Here is a 12,938-nt window from a genome sequence, read left to right on the forward strand (position 1 = left end):
ACCATTTACCATGCTCGTTCGCGCATGTCTCGCGGCCTCTCTGCTGGCGATCTCCGCTTCGGGTTCAGGTTCGTCAAACACCGCGTGCCGCTGCTTTCCAGGCGATGCATGCTGGCCATCCGAGGGCACTTGGGCACAATTCAATCAATCCATCGATGGACAATTGATTAAAACAATTCCCTTGGGGGCTCCGTGTCATGCCCCCGAATACGATGCCGAGACCTGTTCAATGTTGCGAAAAGGATGGACTCTTCCAGAGGAACAGTGAGTGTCCATTGTCACTTTAAAAAGATTCACTTAACATTTTGGATAGCTATGTATCGTCGTCTTCGGTGATGGCACCCTTCTTTGCAAATGGAACATGTGACCCTTATCATCCGATTTCGAAGCCTTGTACGCTTGGCAACTACGTGAACTACGCAGTCAATGTTAGCTCGCCGGACCATATTTCGAAATCGTTGAAGTTCGCGACAAAGCACAACATTCGAGTTGTTGTAAGAAACACAGGACATGATTATAATGGAAAAAGTACAGGAGCTGGTGCCCTGGGTATTTGGACCCATAATCTCAAGAGGCTTAGGATTCGCGACTGGAAAGACAATCATTACGATGGCAAGGCTATCGAGATGGGTGCAGGAGTTCAAGGATTTGAAGCCTACGAGCTTGGAGACAAGGTCGGTCTCCAAGTTGTTGGTGGCGAATGTCCTACCGTCGGCCTTGCCGGTGGATATAGCCAAGGTGGAGGGCACTCGGCATTGGCCTCTAGATACGGACTCGCAGCGGACCAGGTATTGCAGTGGAAAGTGTTTGACGGAAAGGGAAACTTCATTACCGCAACACGCGATAACGAATACTCGGACCTATTCTGGGCTCTTTGTGGTGGCGGTGGTGGAACTTATGGAGTGGTCTACAGCATGGTTTCCAAAGCTCACCCCGGAACTCCAGTGTCTGGACTGAAGCTCTCCTTCTCCGCCTCCGATATCTCCAAAGATACCTATTACGAAGCAATCTCGATTTTCCACACCAATCTTCCAGCATTGGTCGACGCAGGCGCTATGAGCATTTGGTTCTACACCAACACCAGCTTCGCCATCTCGCCTCTCACCGGACCAAACATCCCAGAGGCAAAACTAGTCGCCCTCTTGAAGCCTTTCACCGACGGCTTGAAGCAGCTGGGAATCAAGTATGATCTGTCCTCCAAGCAGTACGACTCTTATTATGACGAGTTCAAGGGCGAGCAGGGCGCCATCGGCGTTAGCGAGGCCCAGTACGGCGGATATCTTATCTCGCGGTCGGTGGTCGAGAACAACAATAGAGGCCTGACAAATGCATACCGTGAGATCGTGGAATCGGGCGCCACGTTCATCGGTGTCGGCTTGAACGTCTCACGTGAGGTCACAGGGGATGTTTACAACTGCGTGCTGCCCACGTGGAGAAACGCAATTATTTCTACAACCATCACGACCCCATGGGAGTGGAATGCGCCCGAGAAGATGCTGGCTCAACAGCGGAAGATGACCGACGTGTACATGCCCAAACTCGAGGCTCTTGACCCTCACTCCGGCGCTTATATGAACGAAGGTGACTTCCGCCAGCCGAACTTCCAAAAGGTCTTTTATGGACGCAACTACCGCAAGCTGCGCCAGATAAAGGCCAAGTATGACCCTAATGATATATTATACGGCAAAACTGCTGTTGGATCTGACGAGTGGGCTGAACGCCAGAATGGTCGGCTGTGTCGTGCGTCTGAGTGGAAGCCGAGTTGGCTTCAGTTTGGGGCGCAATGAATTTCTTTTCAAGGATCTTAACCGGGTTAAGCGAACATCTAGTCTAGCTGTTCATGTATGCTAGAATACACGTGGGAAGTAAAAGGCTCACCATATGGTCTGTGGTCGAGGTTAGCTTGGGAGTACGTGAAAGAGCTAGACATTTACGGAAGGTGTATGCATGCCGATACGTAATGGCCCAGGAATCCGGAACTTTTCCATAAAACGTAAACGGTCACAGTCTTGGATTTGTATGCCGTCCAAATAGTGGTGGGTCGCCCCGACGCAGTCCATCGTGTCTTCCATGTGCGAGCTTGCCGTGTAGCCGACCATTCAAAAACTCGACCGCACCCCGTATTCTATCTCCTATAAAGACTAGACTCGCCATCCGAGCCTGCATGAAGCAACCTTAATACATAACCTGCAGACCTAGGTGCCGATCAAACTCGCGTAAATAGCTATAACGGGCCATATCGCACCGAAACCGGTACTCGCAGACGATATACTTTGACGATCAAATAGCCTCCCGCGCATCAAGCTCACTAACACGTAGTACAACCATGGATACCTCAAGGAGGAAAGTTTCGGCCCATCCAAGGGAGCCCCGAGCGCACATAAGCTCGTCTAGAAAACTCTTTAGGGCATTTCTCCTAAGTTCCGAGACCCGGCAGAGATTTAGAGTTGGATATCACCCTGGACCTGCCAATGCGAAGGCCCCATGTGGACAACTTTGACATCTGTCGGGACTTGGTCAATAATAATACGAGGCCGGAACACAAATAGCAACCCTGAAGGCTTCACGATGGAGTGGAGCAACCGGGGCGGCTCTCTCCGTTACCGATATTTGGCAATGAACCGTGCGACTCCCTGCCCGAGAGCTGGGACCACACACACACGGAGTCCGTAGCTTGGAATATGATATCACTGCTAATCTGCTCTGCTTGGCGGTCCATTAAGACCGGACTAGAAGCGCTGGGCTGTAGGATTGAGTAGGCATACGTATACCGATGAGACGGTGGCTGCAGGTACAAGCCACCCAGGAAGACTGTTCGAACCGGTCAGCAGCAGCTAAGAGCGGCCGAGGGCAGCCACAGCAAGGGTTATTTTGCTTGGAGTAATTTCCTGCGAGAGCCGAACCGAGCACAGGATGTACTCCGTACCTAATGTTTATGTCCACGGCGGGTTCCGTCCCTGTGCCCCTAGTAGTAGGGCCCCAGACGGGATAACAACGAAAAGTTAATTCTCCGCTTTTTGGCTTTTTGCACGTAGCGGACTCCTCGGGTAGAGGAGCCGCGCGGTAATTGGAAAGGGATACGAAGTGAAACTATTCTTCCCGGTGGGGCCTGCACTCTCCTCTAGTGAGTGCACCGTTGCATCAATCCATAGCTCCCCTCTGATCCCGGAGAAGCAGGGGCATTGTTCTCTAGCAATGCATCGGAGGGCGGAAATTGAAACTGACAGAGTTTGAAGATGAAACGACCCAGTATAGACCCCAGTATAGACCCAGTATAACGGGCCTGTGCTACCCGGGAGGGGGTCGATGGGCCAACGGGCGGAGATGAGACCCTCCCGGTCACCACTCTATCATTGATCGCCAGGGGAACGAGGTCTTTTCGGCGATTTTGTCTCGCACTGTCCACTATCCTATAACGAGCCACTGGAGCGTGCTGCACGATCTAGACCGGCGGTTGTCATTGCCGAGGGGCGTATACGGCACATCGCTTCGTCGGTTCGTGAGAACCCGGAGACTGCAGGGTCTATCGAGTGTCCGACGAGGTGAATTGATGGAATTGACCGTCCCCGGCATTTGCTCCGCTAGTGCTGACTCGGGGGACAAGGCCCGCCACAATGGGATCAAGGTCGGACGACGCACCTTTCAGGGCAAGGAAAATGCATGTGAAATGCAATCTCACGAGTCAGAGCCATTGCGGGAGAGGCCATCTCGCACCGTCACGCTGCCGGGATCCGTGGCTCCAAGGGGGATCTAGATTTAGGGGGTGACATAGGACCCGGAATAATTAACGGGACTCGGAGCGACCCAAGATTTCGAGCGACAATCCCTATGCGCGAGCTTTGCAACCACTCAAAACACTTACCCGCGTCCCGCACAGGTCCGTGCCATAGCGTTACTTGACCTGATGCAAGTCGAAAAGTCCAGACAATTACCCGCGCTAGCGATCTATACACGTACCATGCGCTGGTGAACCATTCGTAGAAAGATCTTCGCGCCCTAAAGGTTTAACCTACCTTTTTCCATCGAGGCGACACACATCACCGATACGCCCAGCTTTCCCCTTACTCCTCCCGTTCCTCTCGGAGTCTTGGAGTCTTTGCTCTCCCCAACCTATATCGTCATCGTCGAGATTATTCATCTCCACTGGAAGGCTCGGGGCTCAAACGACCTAGATCCGACCCTGAACCGTGGAGATTGTGAAGAGCCCGGTCACCGACCGCCCCGCCCTACTATTATTACTCCGGAGCTTGGGTTTTAAAAAAAAAATCATCATACCCTAGACACCTTTCTTTCCCTCTTTCTCCTCGTTTCTTCAAGAGAAGAGGTATTGGATACCGGATGGGAGTCGCTTCGCCCTCGCCCTCTTCCCCTATCACCCTTTCTCCACATTGCCTGTGATCGCGACAACCATGGGTCTCTTCAAGCGCAACTCGAAAAACTCCGCCAGTGAAAAGGACGAGCAAGAATCCTTCGTCTCCGTCAACAGCGCCCGCACTTCCAATACCTCCTTAAGGTCCCCCGGTTACAAGGGCAGTGGCCTCCCGGCATCCATCCCCGAGCTCCCTATTTCGAAACCGCCGGACCCAGCATTAGACCCCGCCGCATATCTCCGAAGCATTCATGCCGTGCGCGAACGCGCATCTCTAGTCCTTGGCAGAGCCAAGTGCAACCGGCTCAACCACTTCGACGTCGACCTCACCAAGTTCAAGGCCACCGCCTCCTATGTAGTGTCCATCATCAAGGTAAATATTACCCCCTCCGCCTAAACTTAAAACCGGTTTCTAACCCCTATATTCAAAAACAATAGCGTGACTATGCGCCGGACTATGAAAACATTCCGCCTCATGGCCGCTGGCAGCATTTCGACGTCGGCGGGAGACCCCGCATTAACCAGCTCCTCCAGTCATGGCCCAGCAGTATTGATGCTCAGGAGCGCACCCGTCGCTTAATCGATCTGTTCGTGGTGTCGGTGCTGCTCGACGCCGGGGCCGGCAACAAATGGTCCTACAAGTCCAAAGAGTCCGGCAAGATCTACTCGCGAAGTGAAGGTCTGGCCGTCGCCAGCTTGGAGATGTTCAAGTCGGGTCTTTTCAGTAGCGACCCGACAGAGCCCTGCCAGGTGGATGGTGCCGGGTTGAAAAAGATGACTGTCGAGAAGTTGGCCAAGGGGATGCAACATTCCGAACAGAATCCATTGGCTGGTATTGAAGGTCGCACTGGGCTGTTGGTGCGACTCGCAGACGCTTTGAATCACCAGGACTTCTTCGGTGTAGACGCCCGGCCTGGCAACATGCTCGGTAAGATTGAATTGTGCATCCTATTCCGAGCGCCTGCTGATTTTCTCTTCCAGATTATCTTCTTTGCCACCCTTCGACACTTGCTTCATCCGTTCCCATTGTCCCTATCACCACAGTATGGACGGTCCTTATGGACGGCCTCTCATCAATCTGGCCCGAGTCACGAACACAAATCGACGGCGTGCCTATCGGCGATGCATGGGAATGCTCGAATCTCCCGCCATCTCCGCCCGCGCAACTGTGGGAGAGTATTATGCCCTTCCATAAACTGACGCAGTGGCTATGTTACTCGATTATGGTGCCGATGTCGAAATTGATGCATATTCACTTCGCCGGCAGCGATTTGTTGACCGGCCTTCCCGAGTACCGCAACGGCGGCCTTTTGATTGATATGGGACTCCTGAGTCTGAAGGCGAAAGACCAGGAGCGCGGCATTCGAGCCTACAAGGAGAATGCACAGATCAAGGGCCAACCCAGTGTGGAGGTCGTTCCTCTCTTCTCTACGGATGACGACGTGATTGTGGAATGGCGCGCTGCTACCGTGGGCTTCCTGGACGAGCTACTCGATGAGGTAAACACGCAGCTGGGACTTAGTGGCTCGGAGTTGCAATTGACGCTAGCCCAGATGCTTGAGGCTGGCACATGGAAGGTTTGCAACCCCCTTTTCCCTGCAAATAATCCGTTCTAACTTGGCTTAGGGAGGTCGCGAAATCGCCGAAGTCTCCAGGCCCAACACCAAGGAGCCACCCATCATGATCCGTTCCGACGGCACGGTCTTCTAATGCCCCCTATACACACGAGTTTAATGGATGATTGGATACCTGACCTACCATTTGGTGTGGTCCTTATGAAATCTCGATGACGACCCTTTGATTTGATGATGGCCTCTTTGTCTTTGACGTTCAAGGTTTTTGTTTTCTTCCCGATTGAGGCTTTTTGCATGGTGTGCCAGCCATTGAATGGTGCATCGCTGCGTTTCTTTCTCGGATACCACTTTTACCAATTTCTTCTTCAGCATTTTAAGCAGCTTTATTCTTATTTGACACATTCACATGGCTGCATTTATGAATTCTGTTATTACCAATAGATTGCATAACCGGGAGCTCGTCGATGACGTTATCTCCTTGCTCCCTCGGCTATGCCGCTGGTGGTTTGTCCTGGCTTTCTCCAATCCATTTCACATCATATCTAGTCTATCAATCCTTCTCTTATGTAACCTTTAAACCTCTAACCTATCGCCAGCTCCAATTCAAGAAAAGCCCACCGCCGCATTCGGTCATCGTTTTCCGTACCTGCCACGTGATCACCGGCCGGGCTAAAGTTGATCCGTCACTCCGCATCTGAGGCTGGAGCTACTCATCTCCTCTTCTCGCGTCCCCAATTCCGCAGATCAGTTGTGGCAAATGCTCTCCTCCTATTAAGCACTGCATATAAACCCTCACGAGCTCCACAGCAGCTCTGTGAAGTCACCGAGTCGCTCCCCCCAGCACCACCCGAGTGGCCCCCGCTCTTGCGGGGCATCCGAGCTCAGCAACCGCCAGTAGACCAGAAACATGGACGCCCGCAAGAAGAAGAGGAAGGTGCTCTTGATGGGCAAGAGTGGCTCAGGGAAGTCCTCTATGCGCTCCATCATCTTTAGCAACTACGTCGCTAAGGATGTGCGCCGCCTCGGTGCTACTATCGATGTGGAGCACAGTCATGTCAAGTTCATGGGCAACCTGACTCTCAACCTGTGGGACTGTGGAGGGTAAGTCGCCTCCTCTGCGACTAGTATCCAAGCTCTAACTAATTCTGTGATTACGCACAGACAAGATGCCTTTATGGAAACGTACCTCGCCTCGCAGCGCGGCAACATCTTCTCGGACGTTGCCGTGCTTATCTACGTCTTCGACATTGAATCTCGAGAAGTTGACCGCGACCTGGACACATACAATGCGATCATCGAAGCACTGGGCGAATTTAGTCCCAATGCCTATGTCTTTTGTCTCGTGCACAAGATGGACCTTATCCAAGCCGAGCATCGCCAACGCATCTACGAGGAGCGCTCTGCACTAATCCGCAGCCGGTCTGAGGACTTCCGCGTCGACACCTTTGGCAGCAGCATCTGGGATCAATCACTATACAAAGCATGGGCGGGGATCGTGCACAAGCTCATCCCGAATCTAACAGTGATAGAACGGTTCCTGAGCGCGTTCGCAAAGAAGATCGACGCCGAGGAAGTCATTCTCTTCGAGCGATCAACCTTCCTCACCGTCACATCCGTGACCTCGGAAATAGGCGAGCTCAATCCCATCTACGACCGTCACGAGCGCCTCTCCAACATCATGAAGGCATTCAAGCACTGCGCCGCCCGCAATACCATGACGACCCCCGCCTCAGCCGGGTTCGTCGTCATGCACACCAAAACGCCGCAATTCAATATTTTCCTCGGCCGCTTCACAGACAACACATACATCTTCCTCGTCTTGCCTCCGGGTGAGGCGGCATACAACTGCGCCGTGCTGAACACCATGTTAGCTCGAGAAGGCTTCTCCAAAGCGGCAGCTTCGGGTCGGACGGACGGGTTCCCGCTTCCGCCGCCGGAAACGTCAGAAGAAGCGACAAATGGATTGTCATGATTTGCAGCGTTTTGTCATGTATAGCAGTCATTTTTGGGATTGAAAAGTTTTGACGGGCGCTGATATGTCCCAGCGTTGCGGTATGAGAGATGTTGCATGTCTTGTTGCGCTAGTGCTGAGAGTCGAGATACCCTGGCCATGGCATTTTGTACATCTGGTTCTTATTTCAATTGAACGTTTCTCTGTAAACTGTCCTATGGCGGCTTCAGACTCCTTCGAGCCTTATCAATGGGGTTATCTACCCAGGAAATGATCTCAGCCCTGTATAGGCCTGACCCCCTTGGGAGTAGGAAACATCACAGTTCATCCACGACCTAGATCCAACCTTGAAAGCCACAATAAACATACCATGTATGACTCGAGAGGCATGAATGTAGCATCCGTCTATCTATATTTCATTCATCCATGCAGATACCGGACAGGAAAGAACCTTGAATATCGGGATTGAATTATCTATCGGACCGGCCGGCCTCAAACGGGAGCGCGAAAAGGCAAATGGAAGAAGGACCAAGGCTGTACAAATCACTCATGCAAATCCAGCTACAAAATAAACGCGTTATTGGACATCTGGCATGCGGACGGCGATGTCGCCTGATTGTGTGATGTAGCGCACCCAGGGGAGGGAGGGGTATTGCAGCTGCGAGGAGTCAGTCGTGCCCTTACCCTAAAGGGTTGGGAATTGGAACATACCTTGGGCTCGGTGATCTTCAGGTACCGCACCTGGATACCACTGGTGGTGAAGTACGGGATCTCGAACTTGACGTTGATGGGCCGCTTCGCCTTGCCAATGGCGCCAGCGCCGCCCATGCTGCCTCCGAATCCACCCGTCATACCACCACCGGTCTCGTCATCTCCCTTCACGGACGGCAGACCCAGCTCCGCCCGCATGAGGAACTCCTTGCCGCCGCCGAACTGCTTGATCTTCCAGATGATTGCTGATTTCTCGGGGGCGTAGTGCACGGTGCCGATGTTGGTGCGGAACCGGGGAGAGTCTGCGTCTTCGGGGACGGGGACGATAATTTCGACGTTGTTGGCGGTACTGCGGCGTTTGAACTGTGCTTTGGCCTATAGCAGAGGGGGCTGGTTAGCAAGAGATGGAAATCTCCGTGGCGGCAGATCTTACCTTCAGCATGTATTCAATCCGTGATCCCGAGTGCGATTCCACCAGGCATTCGACCCAGATCAGCGGCTTCACTTGCGTGTTCAATCGGTAACTCATGAGCTCGAACTCGCCATCCGGAGGAATGAAACTGATTGTTCGGTCATTCTCAAACCGCGACAGTCGCACACACTGGTGGAACTTGACATCTTCCATCTCGACAGCCTTGCCTCGTGTAGCACGGCCAGTGGTCTCGAACATAGCCTTGTCGTTCAGACCCAACCTCAGCTCGGGCATGCCGCTCAGATAACACTTCATCTTAACAGCACCCAGAATCTCAGACCGGAGCACGTTTCCGTTTGCCGAAACCAGCAGGTTGAGAGACTCGACCACGTCCAGGAAAACCTCGTTCTTGCGGTAGCGGATTCCCTCGCTTCGCCACGAGACGGCGTTTGTAACAGCAATAGGTGGTCGTGCTTGCACCTCGAGCTTGTGTGATTCTTGGGTAATATACCTAGTAGTTGTCAGCAAGCCGCCCGAATCATGATTGTGGTTCTGCTTACTCTTGCAAGATCTTGCTTTCTGTTGTCTGCGGGTATCCAAAATCCATCATCTCATCCAGCAATTCGTAGATAACAACGAAATTGTCCCGAATACTCTCCTCCTCCAACACTTTGAAGTATTCGGTGAAGACTTCCACGAGCTTGTGGAGGAACAGAAGGATCTCGGTGGCATTTGTGTTTCGCTTCGTCAATGCGAGGATGTAGAGGTTGCTGTGGCGGATATAAAGGTACTGTACAAATCGAATCAGTGGGTTGGGTCCACACAAAAAGGAGACTCGAGATCACGGGGCCGGGGAAGCAATCGGCATGCCGGGAAACGTACGTTGATGCCCTCATGAGAGAAGCAGGGAGGAACGGCGGAGCTTTCTTCTTCGGCGTCGCTAAGGAGGATAGGGAACTTCTCGACTGCGGACATGGGAATGTCTCCGCGGTAGTTGCGAGCCAGAAGGGTCTGTCACTACGTTAGCACTTATCCTGCCCTGCACAATTGGACCAGCATTCAATTCGAAGAATGCATCGTAGCTCCGGTTTCTTGGAAACACGCACCTTGCCCTTCAGGTCGAGGAAGAAGAGTGCCGACGCCATGACGTGTCAACAGAAGTGCTTCGGGAATCGATTATCGGGGATGGGAGTCAGTTAAACAACAAAGCCGCATTCTGTGCCTTCATGCAGATTTGCGCGACACAGAAGATCAAAGCGAAGGTCGAGAGTGGAATGAGCTGAGAAGGGGAGTCGGAGGTCGCGAGAGTCGAGATGCCCGCAGTGGAGTTGCCCCCGGCCAAAAGGGGTTAGCGCGGGCTCCTTAAATAAAATTCTCTTCCCGCAAGTTTTCTTCTCTTCTTCAACGCTCTCATTAGACAGTGCAAGGCAGTACAAGGTCCTTGAGGCTTTCTGCAACTACCTAGCATTCTGCTAGGTGGCTGTCAGTTTCAATTACTATACTTGCGATACAGAGTTTGCGGAGACTACGATTTTGTTGAGGGATCCATAAGAGCTGGCCGTGTATTTTGCATCTGTTACGCGGGCGGTGTCAGAGGAGCCGTACATTCCCATACCTTTTCTTATAATTGAATAATATATCTTTCAAATGGTATTTGCAATTGAGCACAGAATAAAAGTGTAAAAGTACATGTACATCACTGTAGATCCAGGTACAGCCCTCCCATCACCCTGACGGAAAATCAAGAATATCTGAACGCCGGAAAATGCTGCGGAGTGTCCCCAACCGCTGCAGGTCTGTATGGTCAAGTTCACGAGACCGTCTTGATTCCCAAGGGCTCGAGTATCCGCTCCTGAGCCACCTTGTTCGCAATGTGTCCTCCCTTCTCCAACGAAACCGCACCCACGACCGCGTACATGGTGTGCGCCAGAACCAACTCGAGGCCGGAAGCGTGGAGGTTGTCGGGCTATAAAAAGTGAGATTAGCGCAATATCAAAGTCGAGGAGCAAGGCAATCGAACCTTTCTGGGCGACCAGCGAAGGACCTTCTGCATATCGTATTTTTGCGCAAGCTCAGCCAGCTTTGCCCGGTCCGTCAGGAAACTCTTGGTGCTTGAAGAAAGGTTCTTCAGTCCATCCAGCGCCGGGTGAGCAAATGGCACGCGACCATGCTCGTCCTTCTCCATGGGTGAGGTCGCGGTCGCGGGGTTTTGCACGAGAGCGAGCGAAGCCTGCAACTGCACGATCCGTTTTCCTGGTCATCGTGTAAGCACAACTCCCGAATTATATGGTGTCAAATTGTTCTCATACCGAGGAAGGCCAATCGATCGTTGAACCCTCGGCGTCCTTGATCGAAGCTCTTATGCGTAACAGCCAGCCACTTCGTCTCCTCCGAGAGCATCTTCTCACCCTCATTGCCCAGCATGCGGGTATAGAACTGGTCCAGCACGGCCGGGTCTGCATTGACGTGGAAATCGGGGCGCTTCGAGTGCATCCGCAGGCTGAATGGCGCCTTCGTGCGCGGCGGAGTGTATGACCATCGAGGCGGAGCGGCCTCGCCGGTCGAGGATTCTGGGCCCGAGGCGAAGGTGCGGCGGTGGCCAAGGGTCGCAATGGGACGAGTAGCGGCTCTCGATGCGATGCAGGCGGACCTGACCGCTCGAGTGGACAAATTCGAAGCCATGGGGGGCGGGTTGTCTTCAGATGTGAATTGGCGGAGCGAAGAAAGAATTCGGCGTGATGATTCTGCCATCTTCACCGCTTCCACGGATTGTTTACTATTCCCCGACCCCGTTCATTGCCCTACTCCGACGATGAAATTTTACGGGGATGCAAAAGTACTATGCGTCTTTTGATTGCTCCATGATCTAACAATATCATGCAACCTGAGCTTCACCGCTGTGTGGAAGCTTGACAGAGTAGTCCGGGGCCACAGCCACTGACTGTGACAACCAGGCCATTATTGGCCGGGTGATAATCCGAGATAGTCATGTTTCGATGCATGTACAAAAGCTCGTATCATGACTCGCATCTGCAGAATCTCCTTTAGCGGTCAAGGATGAACATGGGGGCCTTGCTAACTGCCCATACCGCTGTTTGAAGACCTAGAGCTAGAGCTACTTGCTGGTTGTTGGTTGTACCCGTAGGAGCTTTCACAACAGCACCTACGGTGGCCTCGGTGCGATATATTCGGTCTTCAGGAATCCAGTATATTTCCATCTGCAGGAGCTTCGACGGCATTCTCATCCAGCAGCTTCCCTCTATGGATATACTCCGCGATAATTCGTGTTTCCCTACTCCTGGCAAAAAGGTCCGAGAACACTGCTAGGTAACCTCGTCCAGCTTATCAACTGAGTAGTCACGATACAAGCAAGTGCGATAACTACTTAGATGGCCCGGGGGCCGAGGTCTCCAGCCACTGCCCAGAAAACAGCACCCATCTAGAAGAAGTAGGGTTCTAGATGACCTCATGCGCCGCACCGGCGATTCTGAGGCTGCTTGATGTCGCCATCGGATATTGGCATATCTCAAGCCCCGGTGGTTGGCCCGAAGGACCCCTGCTCCCGCAATAGAATGACTGCGGAAAACGGCTGCTGTGTAAAGCTCTTTCACCTCTGAATAGGGCAGGAGACTTTAAGCCCGGAAGCACAGAAGGATCCACGAGTGCGTATCCCCGGCCGTGTTTGCCTCCTGTATATCCTGAAGATATACTTGCCGTCTATTTTCTCTGCCCACGTACGACTAGAGCAGTAGATACAACCCAAAGTTTCAAAATAAAAACTTGGAACGCGGGTGGTTCAAAAACTTCCAAGGGTGCCAAAAAAATATATAAAGCTGCCTTGATTCAGCCCGTGAAGGGATGAAGTATACCTATCAACTCCTGAGGCCCCACGGCTATCACAACTTTAGAACCTGTCAGAAC

At 52.6% G+C, this 12,938-nt stretch overlaps 5 protein-coding genes across 5 annotated transcripts; 3 read left to right on the forward strand and 2 right to left on the reverse strand.

Annotated features, from left to right (window-relative positions):
* Window positions 1-10: 10 nt before the first annotated feature.
* On the forward strand, window positions 11-1,787 carry N7498_010929 (FAD-dependent oxidoreductase; the record flags this gene model as incomplete). Its single annotated transcript, XM_058457985.1, has 2 exons — window positions 11-264; window positions 314-1,787. The coding sequence occupies 2 exons, from the start codon at window positions 11-13 to the stop codon at window positions 1,785-1,787; spliced, it is 1,728 nt and encodes a 575-aa protein (XP_058304884.1).
* Window positions 1,788-4,392: 2,605 nt separating this feature from the next.
* On the forward strand, window positions 4,393-6,079 carry N7498_010930 (URC4/urg3 family protein; the record flags this gene model as incomplete). Its single annotated transcript, XM_058457986.1, has 4 exons — window positions 4,393-4,742; window positions 4,808-5,297; window positions 5,351-5,946; window positions 5,996-6,079. The coding sequence occupies exons 1-4, from the start codon at window positions 4,410-4,412 to the stop codon at window positions 6,077-6,079; spliced, it is 1,503 nt and encodes a 500-aa protein (XP_058304885.1). The 5' UTR covers window positions 4,393-4,409.
* Window positions 6,080-6,850: 771 nt separating this feature from the next.
* N7498_010931 (Rag GTPase GTR1) lies at window positions 6,851-7,915 on the forward strand (the record flags this gene model as incomplete). Its single annotated transcript, XM_058457987.1, has 2 exons — window positions 6,851-7,044; window positions 7,105-7,915. The coding sequence occupies 2 exons, from the start codon at window positions 6,851-6,853 to the stop codon at window positions 7,913-7,915; spliced, it is 1,005 nt and encodes a 334-aa protein (XP_058304886.1).
* A 556-nt stretch (window positions 7,916-8,471) lies between these two features.
* On the reverse strand, window positions 8,472-10,162 carry N7498_010932 (AP-1 complex subunit mu; the record flags this gene model as incomplete). Its single annotated transcript, XM_058457988.1, has 6 exons — window positions 8,472-8,552; window positions 8,606-8,980; window positions 9,039-9,528; window positions 9,578-9,807; window positions 9,900-10,028; window positions 10,124-10,162. 6 exons carry the CDS (start codon window positions 10,160-10,162, stop codon window positions 8,472-8,474), a joined length of 1,344 nt encoding a protein of 447 aa, XP_058304887.1.
* A 665-nt stretch (window positions 10,163-10,827) lies between these two features.
* Window positions 10,828-11,699, reverse strand: N7498_010933 (mitochondrial 54S ribosomal protein mL57; the record flags this gene model as incomplete). The annotated part of the gene is made up of 3 exons (XM_058457989.1): window positions 10,828-10,983; window positions 11,038-11,270; window positions 11,327-11,699. 3 exons carry the CDS (start codon window positions 11,697-11,699, stop codon window positions 10,828-10,830), a joined length of 762 nt encoding a protein of 253 aa, XP_058304888.1.
* Between the last annotated feature and the right edge of the window lie 1,239 nt (window positions 11,700-12,938).

The sequence above is a fragment of the Penicillium cinerascens genome, assembly GCF_028974065.1.
Source record: "Penicillium cinerascens strain IBT 15544 chromosome Unknown scaffold_4_segment0_segment1, whole genome shotgun sequence".
NCBI classification, from domain to species: Eukaryota; Fungi; Ascomycota; class Eurotiomycetes; order Eurotiales; family Aspergillaceae; genus Penicillium; species Penicillium cinerascens.